The following is a 25528-nucleotide window of genomic DNA, read 5'->3' on the forward strand; positions in this document are numbered from 1 at the left end:
TGATGATGTTACAACTCTTAAAAGTGTTACGAGTTACAAAGTTTCTTCTGACACGGTTCCAATAAAATAGATAATTATGAAACGTGTCCTGATATCAAAATTATTAATTTAATCAACACAATAACATAAGAAGTCAACAAACACCGTTCTCTTTTAGGATAAAAATGGAAATGATACGCTGCACCACTTCAAGAATGATTCATGATTTCTGTTCTTTAAATCAGCTATGAAAACAATTCAGTTCAGGTCTGGCAAGCAAATATTACAAAACAGTTTTAAAATAAATTTCGTGATTAAAGAACAATCCCACTGACTGTACCTTACAAATTATTGTAATATAATTTACCGCCATCTAATGGAGAACAAGCAATGCTACAACTAAGGAGTGTCTAATTCGCCTATATTTTACGTTTTTAACATTGCACTTAATTCCTTAAAATCTGCTCCTCAAAAACTCACAATAAGGCATATGCCAATACAGATTTGCTTGTTTGCATATTTAATAGTGTATTCCATATTGATTGTAGAAAAACATTGCGTTATTATGGAGTGTTTGAGCATTTGTTCATTGTGTATTCTTCTGTTCTTATACACATATAGGCTCAATGAAGTCCTCCCCATGGTACAATCCATAATGGAGTTGGTCCTGCTGAGCAGCTGCCCATGCCATCTGTAAACTGCTGAAGCGAGCTGCCCAGGTCCCTTTCGGATCTACCACTACCACCCCGCCCAGACCATTCACCCGCTCCTTCATATACGCAAGGGCCAGGTCACTTGCTTCCTGTGGACTTTTACCTAGAGAACAGAAAAAAACACTTAATCCAACCAAACAGGTGTGTGTAAAACAATTGTTGGCAAATTGCATAAAACATAATACATGATAATACAGAACTTTTCTGTTAACATTCCAGATAATCAAATTACAGGAATTGCATAATAAGGAAGTTGATGATTCAAGAGCTGTGGATTGTATATACTTAATCACAGGTGAGGCACACTAAACCTTATCAACACCGTTCCTATATCAACATACACTTACATCTGCTGCTTCAGCACAACAAACGTTGCCTTTCCACACACTCAAGACAAAGACAAAGCCCACACAGAAAAGAAACAAAACCAATGGATATCACATACTGGCTACCATGACACCAGGGTTAAAGAGAAGCGAAGTTATTTTTTCAGTTACATAGAAATGTTCTTTGCCTCCTCAAAAGAACATTTCTGGGCACAAAATGTTCAAACAGCAGAGACAGGTTATGAGCACTATGTTTTACATAATGCATTGTGTTAGTCTGACCCAACTTGTTTTAGTTAGACCCATGAGGGTAGCAAATGTTCACCTAAACCAGACTTGAGGTCAAGCGTTTTAATGAGGTCCTCGATCTCCAGTTAATGTGTAGCTGCAGTAATTTAAGCTATTTATTCACAGACTAAAGTGCAGCCGCGCAATCATTGTCTTACAACAACTCATTTCGCCCCCCCAAAAAAACACTACAAACTAAAATGTGATCAGGACACTAAGCAAAGCTTGTGCTCATGATATTTTATGATGACATATTATTGATAAGCAAACTTTTAAGTGGACCAGTTAGATTACATATTAACTTCAATTTAAAAGCGTCTTTCCAATTATCAATAGTCTCATGCTCACAATCCGGATGTCCTCCAAGCCCATTTTTAATACAGTTGATTGCTACCCTTTCTGTGACACATGACTTGGCCAATGAGCTACTCTAACTTGCCAAGTTATAAAAAGAAGAGAACTAAGTGGTTGTAGGGTTAGGGCGAACAGACTTAATGTTCTTGTAACATGCCTTGCTCCATGTGGAAGAGAATGAGTCTAGACAGCGTGACCTTCATGATGGCCTCCCCATGGCCTGTGGGTGAGACAGCCCCAATCAGGTTATCTGCATAACCCCCACACCCTGAGAAACAGAAGCATAGAAACAGACCCTGAGTGACATCTTTCCTATACACGTACACACTGCAGAATTTTATCAGCAACATACCTGTTGTTACAGATAAAACCTGCACCTGTTGGAAGCAAAAAGTGATGTGTGTACAAGAATAAAGCAGCTCTAATTATATTACTATTATGTTCCAACAGCAAAAAATAAAGCTTTTATATACTGAACTTAATACATCCATACTTGAGTTCAACACTTTAATATATTTATTAAATTGAGTAACATCAATGGTTTACACTAGGTCCTATAAGTAGCTTTTTTGTGACTTAATAACAGCAAACTCTGTTCTCCCTGTTCTATTTTTATCATTAACTACTTTGTGTATGTGATTCCCACAGGTTAAAGTGTGTCCCGAGAGAATGTGTATGTGGAGAGTGATGCAGTTGAGTGCCGAACTGTGGATTAGATCTGTGGTTTGAATATTAACTCAGCAGGCAACAAGGTCTCATGAGCAGCTGAACATTACACACATTCTTTCTTGTCCAAAGGTCAAAGTTCAAAATCTGAATCAACTTCTGAAGTGTATTAGTAAAATAAAAGACCCTTCAGACACACTACAAAGAATTACGAACTTACCAACACACGGTGTGTCTCCTACACGACCTTCCATTTGATTTAACATTCCACCAGTGGATGTGGCACAGGCAGTATTTCCCTCTTTGTCCACGGCCACTGCACCTACGGTTCCCATCTTGCCCCTGAAAGAAACAGATGCAAACAAATTCACAAACGTAATTCTAACAAATGTAATTAAATAACATTACGGGCTCTACTACAATGCAAAAACATGAGGGTGAGTAAATTAATTTTGGAATTTTCATTTAGTTTATGTTTTTGTATTTGACAGACGCTTTATCCTAAGCAGCTTGTAGTGCAAACACACAAACTTTGTTACAGGAACATTTGTAATTTAGCGTATTCTTTTCATCCATGACATTTTCATGGTTGAATATTCTATGTTGAAGTTAATGGAATAGTTCATTTTCAAAATGAAAATTCTGTCATCATTTACTCACCCTGTCCTCATTTTAAACTAGAGGGATTTTCTTTCCACTTTAAAACACAAAAGAAGATATTTAGAAAAATGCTGGAAACCGTTGGTCCCTACTGACTTCTATTTCAGTGACACAAAACCAGTGCAAGTCAATGGGGACCAACTGTTTTCTGTTACCAACATTCTTCAAAATATCTTCTTTTGTGTTCCGCAGAAGAAAGTCATACAGGTTTGAAATGACAGAGGGTGTGTAAATAATGACATAATTTTACATTTCTAACACAGTTGTCTTCATTCAGGGCTCAACATTAATTCTTGTCCGGGAAAAGTGAATGTTTTGTATGGGCAAGTGAGAGAGAATTTTACTTGCCCGACCGGACAAGTAATTTGATAAAAAAACAGTGCGACATATATGTTGGCATCTGGCTGTTCTGCATGACTGAGTGAATTATGTGCACAGTTTACCATACAACACAAGTGATGGTCGAGGATTTATCTGCGTCTACACTGTATGAGGATATGAACACATGAACTTCATCTCCAGACTCAGAGTTGTTCTGAGAGTTTATTTTACGTTCGTTTTACTTTTTGAGTGAAGCTATCTGACCGCAAACAAGCATCTTCTAGAAGACCCATCAAAATAAAAGTCCTGTTAAATTGATTTGTCATCTTCATCAATTTTTCATTCACTTGTCCGAGTGCAAAAATGACTTGTCCAAAGATTTAAACAAATATATTTAATTTTAATTATAATATAATATAATTATTTCAGATTTAGATCGGTTTAGATTTAAGTTTGCTTCTAAGCATTTTAACTAGTGTCCGGTTTGACCACCTGAATATGGTTATAGGCCTACTCTCCGTGACTGCTATAAAACAAAGGCAAGCAGTAATTATTATTAGTGTTGGGGCTGTAATTTTTTTTTGCACATAGCACTGTTGCTACAGAGTTTAAAATTTGCTAGCACAGGCAGACTTGTGCAAGTGTAGTTCATTATGAATAGGCAGATAGCTGACAAAAGACACTAATGTTAAATACAGATGGATACATTAGGGATAGGTCATTTTTAGATTATCTAAATGTTTTAATATAAGTTCTGTGTTTTTCCCTTTTACTATACAATAGTGGTATATTTGTCCACAAAAAATTACTGTAGTATAGTATAGTATTTACTTTTGAAGTATAGTATTTGCTATTGAAGTTCAAAAACAATTTAGTAAGAATTTGACTGCAGTTTACTATAGTAAATACTATAGTATACTACAGTAATTTATGTGGACAAAAATACCAATATTGTATAGTAAAAATGGAAAAGCACAGAATTTATATTAAAACATTTAGATAATCTAAAAATGACAAAGCCCTAATGTATCCATTTGTATGTAATATTAGTGTCTTTTGTCAGTTATCTGCCTATTCATAATGAACTACACTTGCACAATTCTGCCTGTGCTACCAAATCTTAAACCTCTCTAGCAACAGTGCTATGTGCAAAAAAAAAACTAAATTACAGCCCCAACACTAATAATAATTACTGCTTGCCTTTGTTTTATAGCAGTCACGGAGAGTAGGCCTATAACCATATTCAGGTGGTCAAACCGGACACTAGTTAAAATGCTTAGAAGCAAACTTGACCGATCTAAATCTGAAATAATTATATTATACTATAGTTCAAATGAAATATATTTGTTTAAATCTTTGGACAAGTCATTTTTGCACTCGGACAAGTGAATAACAAATTTACCTTTCCGAAGGACAACCACATTGCAATGCTTAATGTCAAGCCCTGGTCTTCATACATAATGTATTAGTATTAACTTTAGTAATTTCTCACAACAATATCTGCAGCACTTTGTTAAAAGTTTTCATTACATAAAAGCTTTACATTTGGCATTCCACAGGGTTGGCATCGGGCTGCAGGTTCTTCTTCCAGCGCATTCTGGCATAGTCTGTGATGAGTGACTCTTCAGGCACTTCCGGTACACCCATGGCTCTAGCAAACTTAGAGGCTCCTTCAGCTGTCAGGCACAAGTGATTGGTCTCCAGAGAAAAGACAGACGTAATCAGATCAAGTATTTGTCCCAACCGATTTTTGATCTTACAAGCGTAACTGTTTTGCATTTGAGAAGTCATAATTAGTCATAAGTATTGATTCTTATTACAATGATACCTTCTCCATGACAAGCCTGGCCAGTTGTACTGGGTTAGCCACCCTCCTGACTGCTGACACAGAACCACTGGCTAGAGTTCTCCCATCCATCACAAGTGCATCCATCTCCACATCTCCCTTCACATTTAGGGCTGACCCTCGACCTGTGTTGTATAAACATAGAATGACGGGTTGCATGTATTGAATTCTAACTTTACGTTTTATAACTAAATATTATATTAAATATAATAAAAGTGTACCTGCATTATATGCTGGGTTATTCTCTAGCAGGGTCACAGTTTCTACCACAGCATCCATGGCACTACCACCCGCCTGGAGAATGGCATACCCAGCTCTAACTGCATCCCTCACCCCGACACAGGAGACATGAGTCCTGTCCTTAGGAACATGACCAGCGCCTCCATGCACTACTATGACTGGCAGCATATCTGACATGTCAATTCAGCGTTGAGAAACAATTCAAGGATAACATTTAGACAGTGTGGTGAAGTTAGTTGAAGCATTCAGTACAATCCTTTCAGTATAAGTCTTTTATGGTTGACTTGACATCTTCACGTCAAACTGACCGTCTTGCGTGAAGAGATTTGTTTAATGTGGAGTTATAATCTAATAAATGAATTGATGATGCGGGATAAAAATGATCTTCTGAAGTGTAATCTATGTGCTATCCACAGGATCGGTTCTGTAAAAATGTGTCGTATAGTTGTTTGTATCCTTGATGTGAAACAGGTGCTACTGCTAAATATTAAACACACTCAACTTCATTTACAATCTGAACGTTTAAATGCAGTCACAGCTGAACTGACAACAAATCATGAAACAAACCGGTGCAAAATCATACGTAACTGTTCAAATGTAAAATTAAATATTTCGTGGAAGGTTTATAATACACTTTATAATATCACGTCCAAAGATGCGTGTGCTTTAAAATGGAAATGTATTATTCAACAAAAATGTCCTTACCGGATTAATGATAGAATATCACATCAACAAATAAAGCGCAATGTAGCATGTCGTTATGTGTTGTTGTAACTCGAGGACGAGACTTGATGACATCAAAGTACCGCGAGAGCGATTCGAAAAAATATAAAAAGTTTGGTTTCGAAACGCTCTCGCGGTACTTTGATGTCATCCGCCTGTTTGATCTTCAAGTCGAACAAGCCTATCGTCATGGACCCATATACGTAATTTCAACCGCAAACCATAATAAAAGTCCTCTCGTCCGACGGATGATGTGGTTGTTGCCACTAGAATATATTGGGCTGGAAGTAGGCCTAATGAAAGAACCGATGTATACAATAATTAACGTCATTTTATATGTGAACACAGATTATATGTTATTTTAAATGTAGTCAACGACAAGATATTTTTAGTTCACTTTTCTCATGAAACAGATTTGACGAGATGCTAACATTTCCCATCTTATATTACAAATGCATCTTTGTTTGACGTATCATGTAAATTGATGCTAAAATCACAGTTTGCTGTGTTTAAGCGCCTGATTTATTTCTTGCCTTGTTGGGATATTTATGTCAATTCAAGTAGAATGCCACGTTTTGTAGCAAGTTTCTACAAGTTTAATTTCAAGTTTTATGATCATTCCTCAATCAAACTAGTTTGAACAACATTTCCTTTCACATGATTAACAATGTCATGAATTAACACTATTCTTGTAACCTAGTTTAAATATACTGCCCTCATCCACGGGCTTTGGAATCTAAAAGAGTCGGCTGCAGGTATGGTACGCGCGTCACCAGCTTTGGAGAGAGTGATTGGAGAGAGAAAATAGGATGCTCTGTGCCCGTGAACCAAGCCCCCATTCTCAAATGGGAGTGCGCGTCTCCGTCTAGAGGAGGCGTGCGCGCGCTTGAGGGGCTGCGGTCCCATTGACTATTCCTTCTCCCTTACACCGGCAGCATCAGCACCGCGGACTCGGAAAACACAGCGCCGCACGGACTCCGCCTTTTGCTCCCATCATCCCGCCAACAGTCCAAGCTCCGAGGCAGCTTCATCTCTCGCGGAGAACAAAGGCAGGACCCTCGTCGATTTAAATATCCTTCGGATCAGATATGGACTACCCTTAACTGGAACTGGAGGGGAGAGGCAGGCGGGCGGGCGGGCGGGGGGTGGGGGGGAGACAGAGAGGAGAAAAAGCCGTATAGGAAGAGAAGCACAGCCGTGGGTGCCCGCAACGATGAAAGGTTCGCCACGCTTGCGAGAACCGCAGATAAGCCATCGGACTATGTCCTGAATAGCGGTTTACATAGCTGGGATTGTGTACCGATCATACGAGCCGCCAAGCAGGGGTAAAATATGTCCGCCTCGGTGGGGCCCCGCGGCGGCCCTCGCCCACCCACCAAGAAAAGCTCAATTTCCGAGTTCCCGGACCTCAGTCACCTTACCGAGGAGGAGAGGGAAATTATCATGGCTGTGATGGCCCGGCAAAAGGAGGAAGAGGCGAAGGATGAGGCCATGTTAAAGTAAGGCATCATGCTTTATTGGGATACTCATTCCATCCTGGGTAGGCTAGCCGTGTGTCTTAATGAAGACTGTAGGAAAACAGGTAGTGCTTGTTTTCGTAGGTGCATTTATTTGACAACCATACTAATAAAGCCATCAGGTTGTACACTTGCACCTGAGCCCATGCATGTGTGTGTGGGTGGCTGTGTAAGTTTGGGTATGTAGCCTATAGCATTTCTATCTGTACGGTAAGTCCCATTTCTCTCCTTATGAAGATCGTGGTACTGTCACGGATGAACACCGCTGTCTACTGTAGATCAAAGATGTACGTTCGACCGTTAGACTTCTGGGATATAAAACTATAATAAGCCGTAAAGTCCTGCTCATTTCTGCGTGGAGAGAAAGCCTACATGGCCAGGTGACTGGTCACAGGTGTAACGCTGTTAAAGCGAGAGAGGGGCGTGTCGACACGCGAGAACTAACCAGCATCCTACGATTGCTACAGAATGAACTTGCTTCGCAAGGCTTTAGTTTTATTTAGCAGTCACGTTAAGAAAGACGTTTTGTCACGCCACGTGTTGACACGTTTTAGTTTATTCGACTGCTCGTGCTTTTAAAATAGGTTGTTGAATGCTGTGTAGCTTACGCTCACGGTAGGCCTATACGTCGGGATTCTCGCCTGGTCACGACAATATTTCCATGCCTCTATCGTCATCGTTACCGTCAGCATCCTTAACCCGTTCTATGAAAGTCTCACCGATAGTAGTGTTAACGTCACCCACTGAAGCTTGTGTAAAAGCATCACTCTTGGAGATGATGTTTTCTCTCTCCCATTTGTCTTTCCGCCCTAAATCCATCATGATCGTTTATTACACCGTCGACTTTACGCTCCACGCCGATTCGACTGGGTTTCCTCTTCATGATCTTTTAAACGATCAGGGTTTTCGTAGCAAACGGAGTTTATTTTATTGTCCAGCTGTGGTTTATCAATGCCGTTTCTTGATCTTTAGTGTGAAGATTGGTTCTGGGCATCCTGTCCACCTGCCATTAAATGACATCATTGCTCAGATTACATTAGTTATGATCCACCTTGAGATTTGAAATCAGATTTAAGTGCTTAAATTGGTTCACTCAGCATCTACAATCAATAACTTAACCACTTGTTTTCCCATAGTGCTCATATGAATAAGAGTGCATTTATTTAATTTCTATTTTAGTCTTGGTGTTTACGTATTTACATTAAGTATGTTCAGAGATAGGATTGACCAAATGATCACTGAAGATATTATTGTGTGTTTCTTAAAGGCCATAATCAGGTCACCACAAAATAATTCTCAATGCGGGACAAAAACAGGCGAGGAGAACCTCTCACTTTTGTTTGTTCTTCGCTTTGGTGAACATTTGCTCTCTAACAGAACCTCTGTCCTGCAGTTAAAGCTAGAGGTCAGACGACACAATGTCTAATATATAATGATGGGTGTGCTAGTTTTGTTGTGATAACAAGATAGAAGTTATCCCTTGTACAGGGTCCATGGTAAAGAGTTTTTATTGTGTCTGCAATTTTATTACATTTGTTTTACATTATTATTCAATCAACTATCATAAACTTTGCATCATTGGAAAGCTGAAACATTTGACTTTTATGTTCTGAACTTGTTTTTACGATCAATAAAATGATCTAACATATGGCGCTAATATAAGAGGTAAATAAGTGACGCTTTATTTCAGAAAGAATCGCTGTCTAAATTGGGTCTTTTGCTTGTTTTGCAGAGAGGAGATGCCCATACAAGCAAAAACTGTAAATTTGGTCGGGAACAAGAAACCGCCTCAGCAGAATGACATCAGGTAAAAGACTCAAGTTTACCTGCAGAAGTTAAAAACTCCCTTGTGGTCGAATGTAAATAATTGATGAACATCATAAAGCTGGTGCTTGTATTCCTCAGTCTTATGTCTCTTTATGTATGTAATAGGTTGTTTATGGGTTTCTTCAGCACATCTCTGTGTATTAGTTATCCTATGTTATGCTCAGGCTGTTTTAAATGGTACTGTAAGACTGTGATCTTGAAAATTTGCTTCAAAATTAAGGAGTTACAAATGATATTGAAAGAGAGAAAGGTCACGCTTTACCTCAGGTGCTCTATGCTGTTGGGTTTGTCATGAATCAAGATGGATAGACTTGTTTGAAAATGAGGGTGGTGAGCATCGTTGTGTCGTGTATGCTGCCAGCTGTAGCTACCCTGTTGTGTAACTGTGTTATGAACTAAAACAGCCACATTATTTTTTTCCTCAATGAACAAATATTGCTAACTGGTACTGCCGCTATAAAGTGCTGCTGACTGACATATTTATGCATGCGTACAGTATAAAGAGCTTGAGAATATCTCTCACTCTTTGGTGTCTGGAGGGGTCAGTGGATCTGAAGGGTTTTAGGATTAGGGGGCAAGTTGGCCAAAGCACATCTGTTCTCCGTGGAATCCCTGGATGTGTTGTGGTCATTTGTGATGTCATCAGAAATTTCTTGTCCCAATCAATTCTGAGGGTAAAAGCACTTGTGTTTAATTATATAAATGGAGAAGGAACGATTTGGATTACTGTTGTACCACAAGGCAAACATACGAGTTGTCCTGCTTAAATTTACTTGATCACCTGCCAGACTTCAGGCCTAGAAAGGTTGTTGACGATCGAGGACGGGATTTAATATACTGAGTGAGTCTATTCTTCAAAAGATCAAAGAAATAGTTGCTCTTATTGTAACGTTCTCTTGAGTCCCACTCCTCCTCCAGCCTGTGCTTCTGGCTTAAACAGACGGACTGACAAAATCCCTTATAATAAGAAGAATGTAATAATAGATAAATAAATAATCAAAGGCATATCACACAGCAGTGCCTTTTAATAGCGCCCTAGTCCATACATTAGCACCCACCGGAGAGCAAGCTTTCCAAATCCATTTGCTTTACCAGCAGATCTCAGAAGGATGAGGGTGAGCTCATGGGTTGGTGTGTGCTAAAGTCATGCTCCTAATGCTCAATCTTGCACTTACTTCCTCTCTCACTTGTTCAGTCACTGGCCGACCGCATTTGCAAAGCGTGTTTTTCTGCGTACAGATGCTGGAGTGGTTGTGGGTTTGAATTGTTGTGCGACGTATATGACATAGGCTACTCAATCTGAGCTGCTTAGAAGGAATGATATAGGTTAAGTGTAAATTGTGTTGGCGCAAAAATAAAGTACCCTCATCTTATTCAAACCCGCTTATGACCTTTTCCTTTGTGGTTGACCAAAGGAGATATTTTGAGAAATGTCTCTGTGAGTTTGTGTCAATACAATGGAAGTCAATGGGTACCAGTGTTGTTTGGTTACAACCGTTCCTCAAAATATCATTTTTTGTGTTCTGCAGAAGAAAGTCATGCAGGTTTGGTGAGGGTGAGTAATACTGAAACAAAAAATCTTTTTTTGGAGTGAACTATCCCTTTAAGACCTATCTAATTTCCATACATTTCAAATTTTTACTCATTATTTAGGTTCCTACTGCTTCCACAAAAACTCAATCTGAGATTATCTGAGGTAGAAACAGAGCAAGAAGGACATTGGAAAAGAAATTAACCGAGGCCTTATATGGGATGAATGAAGATACCATGAATAAATACTGAGCACCCCATCTTAAGTACAGTGTATTAGATAATGAGTGCATTGAAACAAATGTTGTTTGGACATTTTAATTAAATGTATGAACAGGCTCACACATAGAGTCTCACATATAGAGATGCATGCTCTTCTGAGGTGTGTGTGTGAACGCTGTGTTTCTTCACAACAAGGGGAGTGGGGAGTCCATCTGTTCCTCCAGTTGGTTAGCTGTGTTAGGACACACACACATTTCCTTGTCAACTCACAAAAATATGCACTCAAGCCGACAGGGACCCCTCACCATGCACTGCAATAATATAACCATCCTTGAGCCGTGATATCAGCGACCCGGGTTGAACCGCAGGCTGTTTTAAGTGTTTTGGTGGATAATGGCTCTGCTAGGGAAGTAAGACCTTTTAATACAGAATCACACAGTGAAGTAAAGGGAATTACAGCGAGCATCTGTCATCGCATTGCTTGGGAGGATGTTGGGAGCTGTTTACACACACACACACACACACACACACACACACACACAGGGCAGCAGGATTTTCCCATAACATGGCACAGGGACTGTGGGCACTCTTTTGTAACTAACATTATGTCCTGACCAGGTGTGATACAACAGGTTCCAGTCAAAGTCATTTATCTGTCCACACTGAACATGGGTATGCGTATACGTTTTGAGATGTGTACATAGGGTACCCAGAGGGATGCAATAGAAACAGAACCAAGCGGTAAAGAAAATGTCTTGGAACTTGTCACTGATGCAGTCTTAGTTGGTTAGGTCTAAAACTTGAATTTACATGTAAGCTTTTAATGTGTATGTCTTCATTGCATCATGCCGTTTATATCTGTGTTGCGTTATATGATACCAGCAATACCTTTCCTTACATACTAGCGCTTAACATGGCAATAGTTGGGTGAGACTTGCACAACTTATCCAACTGGAGGTGTCAAAATCAGCATTATGAGTCATTGTTTTGTGCATCTGTCTTAAGGAAGCCACACAGTGGATTTTAGTTGGTGATTTTCAGATCAACAGCATTTCAGGCTCATTACCGCCAACCCTCCTGTGGGAATTTCTTCTGAGGATAAGTAAATTCGTACCATGTGCAGGCATGCTGGGACATTTACAATGCCCAACACCTCCACTTTTCTCTTGGTAATTTGTCAAATGGTGACCAAAAAGTATTAAAAGTGAGCTGGTAAGAGCTAATTTGGAGTCGGATCCAACAGTACAATCCCAGAATGCATAGCAATTCAAGTTCAGTGAAATTTTAATTCGAGCTGGGGAACATACATCCCGTGTCTCAATCAGCTCCCTTGTTCAGTAGTCAGGGCACTGACCAGGGAGTCAGCCATATTAAGGGCTGTCTCATTCGCAAAATCCTGTAGTGCACTGAAACGATCGTTCCCTAAAAATTCCCACAACACACTGCTAAAACCAGGGAGCATCAATGCTCCGTATGTTCCCTTACCGGAACGAAATCCCAGGAGCCAAATGAATTAACTTCATGAAACACGATACAACTTTTGATGCCTATTTTATGTTATGTATAAACAAACGCTGCTAGAACGGCAGACAACACAACAGTTCAATTTAATAATCGACCAATCTTTTGCACTGATATGTAAAAGAATAATGAAAGTCTTTCTTATATGTGCTTCAACCAGTATTCAAAAAATAAAGTCAGAGAGATTTTGGTTTTGCCTGTTGTTGATTAATACCAGCTGTGAAGTATCACAACGTGCTTAAGCAGTCACTTTACAGGAAAGTAAGTTAATTTTATTTTAATTGTGTCGGTATCCCAATGAGAAGGGAGCCAGGGTCCTTACCAGTGCCTGGACCCGTGTACACGATATACTGATTCATGATCTCGGGAGCGAAGGAGCTGAACGAGTTTAAAGGAACAGTAATAACTAGAAATGTTAAGTATAGTAATTATTATTATTTAGAAGTATATTATTATAGTTTTTATTTTTTTATACATTTTGCTGGTATCTGATCTGTTTTCCTTTTATATTTTAAGTTTGACAAGCAACAAATAGTAAAAGTACTAAGAAATATCTGTAACAAAGTAGCTGTATATAATGATTATTTTAAACTATTTTCATAGTAGGCATCCAAGCAGTACAGTTGCTTGAGAATTCTGGGTGTTGTTTACCTTTGATCTTAAAGGGACAGTTAACCAAAAACAAGAAATTCTGTCATCTATAACTCACCCTCGAGCTGCTACACAAATCTGTATACATTTCTTTGTTCTGAAGAACACAGAGAAAGATACTTGGATGAATGCCTATAAACAAACAGTTTTGGGGCACTACTGGCCATAGTAGGAAAAATGATGATGGTAGTCAAAATTGCACCAGAATTGTTTGCTTTCCTATATTCTTTAAAATATCGTCTTTTGTGTTGAATGGAACAAATTTACAAAGACATTTTCCTACTATGGTAGTCAATGGTGGCAAAGAACTGTTTGGGTACGAGCATCCTTGCAAAAATGTAAATTTGTACTCACCCTCAAGTTTGTTCTGATGAACACAGAATGTATTACAGATTTGGAACAATTTGAGGGTGAGCAGAAGATGACAGAATTTACATTTTTGGGTGATCTGTCCCTTTAACTAATTTGGATTTGTGTCTCTAAATAATTACTGTAGTGTACATTATTTTAAAAAATGTATTGAATCTCATAAGCTTTTTTGGAGAGCCATCAGCCTTCAGTATGTCATAACTGTCGTCTTTTTCTGTCGGTTGTATGGTTTTAATTAGCTAACTCTTCACTTAGCTAGTCAGTCAGACAGACAGTCACGCAGTGAAGTGTGGCCTCAACACCTGGAGCTTCAGATACATTGCATTCCCATAGAGAAATGTGTTTCTCGGGATCTTCTGTAGTCACTCTTCTGTTTTTTTTTCCAAACCAGCGTGTCACTTTCATCAGGCATCATCAGTTTTACTCCTGAGCTGGACAAAAAGCTATGGCTCAGTGTTCATTTTGCACCAAGGATTTTTTGAATCGCCCACAGAGAAGATGTGTATATGCATCCATTTATGGAGATCAGCACAAGCAAATACAGCGTGGCCTGATTTGACAGTAATGTCATTGGTGTGTGAGGTGATCTGATATTTTGTCCTACGGCCATTAACTTTCAGAGGCTTTTATGATCACCATTATGTCTTGTGATTTTCATCTCTCTGTTTGCCTATTTATAGACGTGTTTTGTCTTAATGACATGGCTGCCATGCGTGTGGATAGGCATATGGTGGTTTTTCCATTTTTTTTCTCTTTGCTTATTTTCGCTCGGCCTCATGGGACGACCCCATCTGAGAGTGGATTCTGTCATAGATTTGCAGGCGGTCTAAGCTGCTCTGCTATTGAAGAGTGTCCATTCCAGCCTTCACACATTACTCGTGCTCTACTGCCCTGTACACTTAGAGGGACCAAGGGTGTAGGAGGAAACATTAAAGTGATACACACAGACCTTGTTTAGGGATTGTCTATCCTTTTAAATGTGTTAAATAAGACTGAGTGGAATTGTCATGACTCATGATCATTTAAAGTGTCTTAAAAAGATGAAGCAACAAAACAAGACAGAACTGCATGCCCTAATGGAATGCCGACATTAAGAAGCTTAATGTTAATAGAAAAATTCTATATTATACATATTATAGACAGTACATATATTATACAGGGTTCAAATCCCACCGCTGACACCATCAATGTTACGTGTCTGTTGTAACTAGGGATGTCTCCGAAACATTTAGATGGAAAAAGAGAAACGCCAAAACATAAATAATACTTTTAAGTATTTATTCCAAACTATAATCAACATTTAATTAGACGAAGGACAACATAAGGGAAAAGGAACAAATTAGTGACGTCATAAAGAAAAGAAACAATCAAAAGCAAATCCCCGATATCTAATAATCCCCAACTAATCTAACCATGACAGCAAAATGTAGAAACTAAACCGAAAACCACAGTGAATACGTTGCCCAACGTAAACTACACTAATAAATAACAAAAATACAAATGTGCCAGTCACTTCTAACCTTAACTCTAACAGAGGGAAAACTAAATTAGTACAAAGTAAACTAATTCCTTTTCCCAGACGCTTCACAAAAGGATTTAATATCAAAGGACCACATTCGAGAGTACTCATGGTACTCAAACTCATCCGAACAATGAGAGAAGAAGCGAGTAAACTTATTACAAAAGTCAACATAAATGAAAGTCATGAACTGACACGGATTGCCACATGGACAGCCGCCCGCAGGCTAAGAAGAGGGCAGACTGACGCCATTCAGCGGAAACCAGATGCTTTTATGCAGGTGGAACCCTCCTGATTAGCCAACCACGTGACCGTGAGAGAGAAGAAACATCAGGAAACCGAAGGACGGAACCTATGAACTGGATAGGTTAATCAAAACAGCAGAGACAAAGAAGAAACAGAGGAGCCAAACAATACATAATACACAAGTGAAACGTAACATAGATATTTATATGTATATATAATATGTATTGTATTGCATATATAATAAATATATACATCGCTTGCAGATTTACAGTAGCTAATTCTCTTAAATTTTAGAATGCATTTGTCTTTGCATCTGCGTTTGATTGTCAGAGCATCCAGCAGTGGAACATCCATGACGTCCCTCTCATATCTTCCTTCCTGTGTCTCTCAAGCACTAGCAGGAGAAAATGTCATTAGCGAGGCCCGAAGGCTCCTCCTGCCCGCTCACAGACTCTCTTCTTTGTAATGTCCTCTTCCTGCTCCGCAGCGTTAGAGCTAGGACTCATGGGATTGCTTGGGTGACAACCAGACTCAAGAAGGAAAGCTCTGGGAAGTGGGTTGTTCTTAGGGGCTGGTAACCGTGGCGCCAAGTGCCCAGGGAACACTCCGAAGCTCATGAGTCTTTATTTAGATCCACATCTTTTTTGTCTGTTTGCTTAGGATTTCTGTATTTGAAATGTATCTTTATTAGAACCTTAGGGATATGGTGGTGGTGTGTTCAAACGTTATTTGACATCTCTACCGACTTCGAGCCCATCAGGAAGGCCTACATAAACTTTTCGTTTCAAGGGCCAGTTGTGTTCTGTAATAAAGCAATTGGAAATCTGAAAAATTGTGGCATGGATGCAAATGACATAATGCGTTGCAATATGTTATGATTGATGCATGTAATATACTACAAAAGAGCAACACAATAATAGACTACAGCAAAAATCAAGCGGGAGAAGAGAATCAAGTTTATAATAAGTGTGTAGTTTATCTTGGTGCGTGAAAGGACACAATAAATTGTGAGTCTTTAAACATGCAATTTGTATATGCTGCATAAGTATCTGTGTTATGTGCACTGGCACCGGATTCCACTCCAACTGTTTGTAGCCTGCAATCCCTGTGACGCAGTGCTTCATGTGTGTTTGTGTGTATTTGCACAGCATGTTTTTGTGTGTATGTATATGTGTGTTTAGCATCATGGCATGCCATAGCCTGTTGTGTGTTTAATCACGAGCCCCTGCTGGACAGCGTTGGTCCTGTAGATGCACAGCTAGGCCATATGGACACCTTTACCAGGAGAGCCCAGCATTCACCACTCCACTTATACCACCACTGCACATATTCTCCATCTGTTTCCTCCCACCTCTCTCTCTTTCTCTCCCCCCTGTGCATCCCTCCATCTCACACCCCTCCCTCCCACTCAAATCTATTTGTAAATGGGTAATTCACAGCAGGATAAAAATAGACATCATCATCTCATGTACATTCTAATTAATTATGGGTCTCTTATTTTGCCGAGGGGTATTAAAAGCCGACAGGTTTATTAAGTGTTTTCATGAGGTTTGTTAAGTGAAACAGTAGCCGGTCAAAGCAATGGAAACAAGTTATCAGTTGGATTATTGACAGAGCGGAGTGGGCACTTGAGGAGATTTCTCGGTAAACTTTAGACACACTCTCTCTGTGTTTTTCTAAAAGCAATATCCAAATTTTTTAATTTGTTCATTTAATAAATGTAATAATATTTAATTAAATATTTAATAAAAAATCCCATTTCTATTCACGTTGTTGTACCCTCCTTGACTAGTACAATGTTCATATGTTCTTTCTTGCATTGCTGTAACCCTTTTTCTAATACTTTCATATCTTTATTCTTTCTGCTCACCTTTTCTCTCTCTACCTCTCTCACTCATGGATTTGAAGCTTGGCTCCATTCATTATTAAAGGGCCGCTGTCTAATCAGCGCAGAGTTGCTGCCGTCACCAAGGGGGTTCTGGGAAATGTTATTGTCCTGGCACTGTGCAACTCCTCCACCCAGCTCAGCTGTGGATGAGAAGGTCTGTTGTTCTTGGAATGAAAGCATCCTGGAATGAAGTTAGTCTATTTTTAAAGAAACAAACAAAAATGTTTTGGACTGAATCCTCTTACAGCCTATACGGTGTTTCTTTACACAATGCTGCATAATGGCACATTATTCCGTTTTTATGGAACTGTAGACTTAAATGGTTAGTTCAGCAATAAACACTATGCACCCTCAGATTTCACTCTGTTTTTCTCCCAGAAATGGTATATGATTTGCAATGTGGAATATGAGTCATATGGACTCATATATCCTTTAATTTACATCAAATCACAGCAGTTTGTTTCTATAGCATCTTTGGATGTCCCCACATTTTTTCCCCAAAGACCCCTGGAGTTAGCTGGGTCTGATTTACTGGACATTGGTGTTACTGTATCTTTAAGAGAGGCCCTCTCTGAGTTTAGGGAGGAACTAGCATCTCCCCCCTGACTCTCTGCTGCATATCCAGTTTGGCATAATGAGGACACCACTGTACACTTGCTTCTCTCCACCTGTCCTCTGGGAGGCAGCGGCTAGTCACATGACATGCACAACACTCCTCTGCGTGCTCATCATATTGGTCATGTGACCTCTGTATTCTGTGCTATCATCTCTAGTGGTCATGTGAAGAGCGCATACTTAATAATGCTAAAAAAAACTTGCTTTGCTTTTTAATGCCAGTGAGGTTTCTTTAACTACAGGCAATTTTGGCTCTTTGGAATATTTAGGAAATAAACTTTTAATTCATGCACCAAGATTGTCAAAGAGGAGTACCCGGTCAAATCCTGCGATTTTCATTTTTATTGTTATTTAAAATTATGCATTTTTGTTTTGTGAAGACAATGACCTTTGAACATTTTTGTAATGATATTGCAGACATCTTTATCGTGCAGTGATTGTTTTCAAATATATCTTATGTTTCAAAAGTATTTTATGTGTTTCTTAAACAAGCAAATATTATTTATACCCTTTTCAATAAATATACATAATTACAGCTTAACTGGTAATAGCACTAAATGAAAAAATATTTTTTCATTTTTATTTTCAAACTTCATTGAGGAAAAATGTTAGTTGTAATAGAAATGATCACAATTTGAGTAAATACTGATGTAAATCCTTTTCAGACACATACACACACAAAAAGTTTCGTTATTTGTTGACGTGATCATACTTTAAAAAAAAGTGTTTTATTATTTTATGACTTAAGTTAAAATATTAGTCTCAGACAAGGGTAAAAAAAAACCAAAACATATACATTAAAATACATTTTAGTAGCAAAAATAATTGGCTAACAAGATTTGAATGTGAACATTTTATAACACGCACAAAAAAATCTGTGCATAAAAGTCAACTTTTGATAATAATTAACCCCTGGGATATAAAAGGTGTCTTAGTTGAAAAAGCTGTTTTTAGTTACATATAGCCTACTTATTTGGCAGATGCTTTTATCCAGTGGTGGCGTTTCACCAAAATTTATGGTATTGCAAAATTTCCTCTGGCCATCCAACAACGACATTCCAAAGTAACGGAACATTCAATTATACCACATCATATCTCAACAAAACGTGTACAAGAATCCACGAAACTGAATGAATGCATGAACATGCAAAAAGACTTACAGATAAAACACCCTACCCTCATATTATTCAAATGTGCTATTAAAATGCTCTAATTTCTGTACCAAAATCGCTACTCCACCAAAATATATACTAAACCAACAGCCCTTTTATACTGTGTGTGACAATCACTTCAAACCCACAGCCAGACGTTTTCGTTAAAAACCACCAACGACAACGTTAATCGGGTACTAGTCTAAAATATAGGCCAAACATGAAATTAACAGCAAACAGGATTAAATATAAAACATGTCCTACCTTGTCGCAGTGCAGTTTATTGCATAAGCAGGGGCGCGGTTGAAACAATGCAAAATCTTTGACAAGTTCATCCAAACAAAAACACAGGTAATGTTAATCCAAAAGACGCGCAAATATTTAGTGCAATAAACTGCAAGCCTGGCATAGAGTAGCCTAGATTTTTTAATTATTCACAGATAATGTAACAAATATTATTAATCTTGCAATATTTATACATCTGGCTTGGGCAGATGAGATCGTTATGTGACTGTTAAAATAAAAAATAATAATTGCCAATTTACCTTACCCTTTACCTTACAACACCTTATTATTAAACACCTGTTAGGCTTTTTTTTAAGTTTCTTCTTTTTAAAATAAATAAATGCCAGTAGGATCTAATATGTGATGTGAAAATGTAGACAAGCTAAAGGTAGATTCGAACCTGCAACGCAATAGTGTCAAAAATGACTAGTTATGGTTCTTACCAATCTACACCATTGAAGCTTATGGTGACTTAGTTTTGTTTTTACAGTTTAAAATATACATGCTTCTGACGGCAATGCTAAAAATATACAGTTGTCTAATATTTTAAATTATCTTTAATGAGCATCAATATGCACACTCTGTTTCAACTGTTTTGTCTGAATAGGGTATGTCAACTATACTCTGCCATACGCCACCCCTGCTTTTATCCATGGCGACTTACAGGCTATATATTTTTTATATTAAAAATAGAAAATTAAAAATAGAGTTAATAGAGACACAATGCTATAGAAACTATTGACAGGGTGAATGTGGGAGGGAAACTGCACCATAGCCTTGCCACATGGCTGGTCTGCAGGGTTAGCAGGGGGCAGTATACTGTCAACACACTCCACAGAGGGAAAGTTCCGGTAGAGGCAGGGCTCAACTGTGGAACTGTTGCTGATGCCATATGGTGTCACTCAGACAGGATAGCAACCCCCCTCCACAGCTTCAGTACCTTGGTGATTAGAAATAATGCGTTGGCAAACTGTACTGGAGCCCAGTCTGAAAAGCCAGAGCCAACAGACATTTTGAGGCCGGACCTTGGGCATCCATGCTGTTATCTGGAGAATGGTCAGAACCGGATATTTTAGCAGTATGATACAGAAACTGTGAGTGGGAAGTGATACAATAAAATAATTGGATGAAATGACTTGTTTGAAGTGAGTCTGTCACTCACAATCTCGCTCCAAACAATGTTAATACAAAATGTGTTTATTATTTATTCACCTTCATGTCATTTCAAACCTGTATGAATTTCTTCTGCAAAACACAAAAGAAGACTTTTGAAAGAATGCTGGTACCAAAACAACACAGGGAGCCATTGACTTCAATTGTATAAACACAACCATTCTCAAAATATCTTTGTGTTTCACAGAAGAGAGAGTCATATACAAGTGATACACCACATGATGGTGATGATATAAATTGTATTTCTGAGGACAACCTAAAAACGTAAATTATAATATTTAAAGCAATATTCTAATAAATGATACAAGAAACTAATTTATATAACAGAGTCTGTAAGAAGAAAGTGTGAGTTTAAATATGATGTGTGAAATGTGAAGAAAAATATATCATGAAAATTTTAATTGTGTGTCATGACTCATTTCCACTCCAGCTGTAATTTTGTCAAATTCTTCAAACACTGTAAAATAGTATTTAATTGTGATTGAAACATGCAATACAAGTGTTATGACATTACTGATTAAAAACAATCTACAGTATTAAAAACTTTTAGAGAGTTTGACAATCTTTTTAAAATAGAGCCTCAAGGCATTCTTAAGACAAGGGGTAACATTTGTTTTTGTCAGCTCTCCCGAATGATTGCTCCCTTGTCAACCCCTCGCTGGGCCCAGCATTACAATTTCCAAATCAGTTACTCGCACTGCTTTCCGTAAGGAAGTAAGCACCGCTAAAACATAACCCCAAATAATTCAGTTCATTTAAACCCCATTTATTTGAAGGCGTCTGCCTGCAGAAATCAATCATGCGCAAAGCTGCCAATGTCTGGAAGGTGGGCTTAATTTATAAATTGGAAGGGAGTGATTTTCTCACTGCGTTCCTGGCTCTTTCACACGGTGATCATTGATGTATTTCCGCTCCTTTTCAAACATTGATCTCAAGGTGCGGGGACACTCTCACTTTTTGCCCTTTTGAGAAGGGGAATTTACCCACAGCTCGATTTATGAGCCAAAGCCTTTTAAAACATGGAGTTTACCAGCAGCTGTTAAATGCAAAACATGTGTAGCTGCCATATCATAAGAGGACTATAAATGCATTGACCTAAAGTGCTGCATTCATTTATGGGGCTAAATTTAGCTTTAGTTAAATATAAGTGAGGTTCAAAGGGATATTTCACCCCAAAATAAAAAAAACGGTCATCATTTATTTACCCTCATGTCATTCAAAACCTGTATATGACTCTTACTTCTGTGGAACACAAAGGAAGATGTTCTGAGAAATGTCACAGCAGTGTTGTGTCAATACAATGGAATTCAATGGGCGCCAGTGTGGTCTGGTTACCAACGTTCTTCAAAATATCTTCTTTTGTGTTCTGCAGAAGAAAGAAAGTCATACAGGTTTGAAAGGACAAAATGATAAAATAATTTCCATTTTTGGGAAAACTGTCACTTTAAGTAACAGAGTAAGATTCTGTGCATTCTGTATTTTTCAATTTACTTTGAGCATTTCCTGTTAAACATCATTGATTAGCAACAATGTACCAAAAACCACATGTTGACCACATTAAGATTTTTTTATTTATATAATTTTATTTACAATTGCTCACGCTTTATGTCTGTGCCTTCATTGGTCACCCTTCAATTTTGACAATGTGTATTGAATTATTAAAAAATATTTGTACAATTATTTTTATATTTTATATATTATTTCACAATTTCAATTATAACAAAACTAAATTTTCCATTTTCTGAAAGTAGCTGTTTTGGAAATGCAAGGTTTCTGCCTGACGGTCAAGAAGTTCCTTATTATACATTCAATACATATAGTGAAAGTATATTGGGACGCAGCCCCGGTGTCATCATTTTGGGAAAACCCTATAAAATTTGTTCCATGATGCATCTCCTCTACCGTCTTAATTAGAGCTTCCACATGCCTTAATTACAACAAGTTCTATGCTAATCCTGAGTCCTGTGTGAATTGCTTGCCGTTTCTTGCAGACTCCGTGCCTGATTTGCATTTCACAAAAGGTTTACTTCTATTCCTGGACAAGTGAGAGCGAGGGAGAATGGGAGAGAGAGAGAGAAAAGTAAATGATTTGTGACGGGGAAGAAGGGTTTGTTTAAGTAAAGTAAAGCTGTGGTTCACTTTCGTATAACCTTGTGCTTCACTCATGAGTCTTTGTTCTTATGTGCTGTCTAAATTATGGTGAGGCTGGGCTGCTTTCCTGAATAAGATTTCCTGCTCAGAATATAAAGCACGTTCATATGTTCCTTTATAATGCCAAGCTCAATGTATGTCTCAGTTTCTGCTCAAAGATTGCTGCTCTGTATTTTAGAAGTTTGTTAACTGAAGTTTTGTGTTTTGTTGCCGTGCTTTAATTAGCATGTTGACAGCACGCAGTGTTTTAGCTGTCTCACAGTTTGTAAGGAAAACGTCTTGGTTACGTATGTAACGTCTTGGTTACAGATGTAACCTCAATTCCCTGATGGAGGGAACGAGACGTTGTGTCGAATCGACAGATGGGGTTCGTCCTTGAGAACCTATCAACTTTAACTAGCTTAGAAAAGGCCAATGAAATTGGCAAATTAAATTTGCATACCGGACTCCGCCCCCGGATATGGGGGGACCCCTGCATGGTCTCAATGTCAGGGAAGAGCTCATGGAAAAATATGAAGTAGTTAACCGCAAGGTGGAAGAACTAGGGAAGGTCATGGGTTACCAAGGTGGGAACCAATCATGAGGATACATCAGATGGAACTGCCCGACTGGGGGGAGTTACAACGTCCGGAAGCACTAGGTCCGGTTAGATCTATATGACTCTATAACTCAGAAGGTACCCGGCCTAAGGGGTAGGGCTGATATGCCCAGCCCGCCCGCAGGGGGTGCTTGCTTAGTGATGAATGGGATGCCTGTTCTTCACCTTGTGGGAGAAGAAGGGAGGCTAAATAGCACACTGACCAACCTATGGAAGGGGGGAAGGTGCTTTCGCAGGCATAGCCCAACCCGCAGCTCTGCAGATGTCTGCCAGAGAGGCGCCCTGAGCCATTGTCTACGAGTAAGCTATACCCCGGGTCGAGTGAGCTCTCACTCATAGTGGGCACGGCGATCTTGAGATCGGTACGCCTTCGTGACGGCATCCACAATCCAGTGCTCTACTCTCTGTTCTGAGACAGCCCTCCCCTTCTGCTGACTTCCAAAATAGACAATTAGCTGATCTGAGCTCCTGAAGCTCTGTGTGCGGTCCAAGTAGAGGCGCAGTGCGCACTGGACACAACACGGGTGGGGTCTTCCTCCCCGGTTGCGGTGCACCGAGATGGCACGTTCCACCTGGGGGACATCGACGTATCCTCTAGCTGCCCCACCATCGAGGGAAGAAAGGACGACGGAACTAGTTTGACATGTACGCGCCAAGAAACACGACACTGGGGGCGGTCGCACAATTCTGTGGGCCTTCCCTGCATGAAGAGGCGCCACTTGTAGGCGTACAGTCGCCTAATGGCTGGGGCTCTTGCCTGAGTGATCGTGCTCACGTCCACATGGTTCTCTCTTGTCCTTCACTGCTGTCGCTCCTCTTTTTATGCTTCCGGAGCTCCTCCGTGAGAGATGCAAGACCGATGCAACGCGCAGCTGACTCATTATCACTTGCCATACCGGCCTTGCGCCGTTCCCTCACGGCCCTCGTTTCGCTCTGCTTGTAACAGATAGGTTCTCAAGTTCAAACCCCATTCTGTCGGTTCAACACAACGTCGAGAGAACGACAGAAAGGGAATCATTTAAAAGAGCAATGTGGAGATTTAGCGGCATACTGTATGGTGGTGGAGGTTGTGAATTGCAACCAACGGCTCACTCCAAGCACTTCGTAAGATCTCACAGGAGGACAAAGATTTTATTACGTTTTGGATTCACTGCCGAAGGAGATAGCATATTTACGACACGCGCTCTGTAGAGCAGTTTTTCCATTTAGAGCTTCTGTAGAAACAACATAGCGAATTCAAGGCAAGGGGACCCGCAATATATAGCTTGTTTTAAGGTAATACAAACATAACACTTCATTATGTAAGGTCTTTATACACCTCTGAAGACATAGTTATGGATACTATATTGCATTTATGTCAATAGATCCTCCAAAAAATTACACACAGCACCTTTGAGAAGTTTAGCATCTTCTGAGATATGTTTCTCAAGCTAACATGGAATGGGTTATATCCTGAGATCTGCCAATATACCAACAAAAAAATCTGAGATTTCAATAAAAACTCATTTCATAAAAACATTTCATACTGAATTCTTGTAAGACCTATTTTTTCTAATTCATATAAATTATATGGTCCTTTACTTTTGTGGCATTAACAATGATTTTACTTGTGTAGGGCCTATCATCCACTCTGAATACATTCTATGTCCTAAATTTCCTAAGAATCAAAATAAAACAGTTTTTTTATCTTTTGACACATTGGAAATGTTTGCTGGTGATGATGTTGAGGAGCAGGATAGCAGTAGGGTGCACAGGGGGAGGGAGACCTGGGTTAGGACTGCAGGCAGGCGTTGACAGTATCTGGTTGTCTTTCTCTTGTGCAAATTCTGTTCGGCAGGTCGCACGTTCATCACTTTCTTAGGTAACATTTTCTTTTAACACTATGTAGGTTGCTTATTTCAATATACAGTACGTCATAAAATATCGAGATGGCGGGGAAGTCTGTGAAGAAGACCACATTAGTGTAAGTAAAGCTATGGATAGATTAATGCATGATTAACACTTCAGTGTTGTTCAAACAGGAGGGATTTTACAGGTATAAAAGGGATATGTATAGTGAAGAGGTCTGTGGTAGTGCCAAATGTTCTACTATAGATTGTTTAAGTGTAGAATTTTGTTGCTTAAGTTAAAGCGTGAATCCAGTCTCTTG

The 25528-nt window shown here is 39.1% G+C and overlaps 2 protein-coding genes across 14 annotated transcripts in view; one reads left to right on the forward strand and one right to left on the reverse strand.

Moving 5' to 3' along the window:
• Nucleotides 1–89: 89 nt before the first annotated feature.
• asrgl1 (asparaginase and isoaspartyl peptidase 1) lies at nucleotides 90–6184 on the reverse strand. 2 transcript variants are annotated; one of them, XM_056760041.1, is made up of 7 exons: nucleotides 6099–6184; nucleotides 5375–5563; nucleotides 5136–5278; nucleotides 4851–5005; nucleotides 2547–2668; nucleotides 1818–1928; nucleotides 90–795 (listed from the first exon to the last, which is right to left on the reverse strand). In XM_056760041.1, the coding sequence occupies exons 2-7, from the start codon at nucleotides 5559–5561 to the stop codon at nucleotides 587–589; spliced, it is 927 nt and encodes a 308-aa protein (XP_056616019.1). In that variant the 5' UTR covers nucleotides 5562–5563; nucleotides 6099–6184; the 3' UTR covers nucleotides 90–586. The 2 variants fall into 2 exon arrangements, with proteins under 2 accessions (XP_056616019.1, XP_056616018.1); XM_056760040.1 differs by lacking the exon at nucleotides 6099–6184 and having other exon boundaries at nucleotides 5375–5570.
• A 1102-nt stretch (nucleotides 6185–7286) lies between these two features.
• Nucleotides 7287–25528, forward strand: part of rims1b (regulating synaptic membrane exocytosis 1b) — a 57949-nt gene continuing 39707 nt past the window's right edge. For all 12 annotated transcript variants that reach the window (XM_056761331.1, XM_056761340.1, XM_056761341.1 and 9 more), the window contains exons 1-2: nucleotides 7287–7615; nucleotides 9366–9440. In XM_056761331.1, coding sequence (XP_056617309.1) covers nucleotides 7449–7615; nucleotides 9366–9440 — 242 coding nt within the window. In that variant the 5' untranslated portion in view covers nucleotides 7287–7448. The remainder of the gene's footprint in view (nucleotides 7616–9365; nucleotides 9441–25528) is intronic.

Source organism: Triplophysa dalaica, chromosome 11 (assembly GCF_015846415.1).
Source record: "Triplophysa dalaica isolate WHDGS20190420 chromosome 11, ASM1584641v1, whole genome shotgun sequence".
NCBI lineage: Eukaryota > Metazoa > Chordata > Actinopteri > Cypriniformes > Nemacheilidae > Triplophysa > Triplophysa dalaica.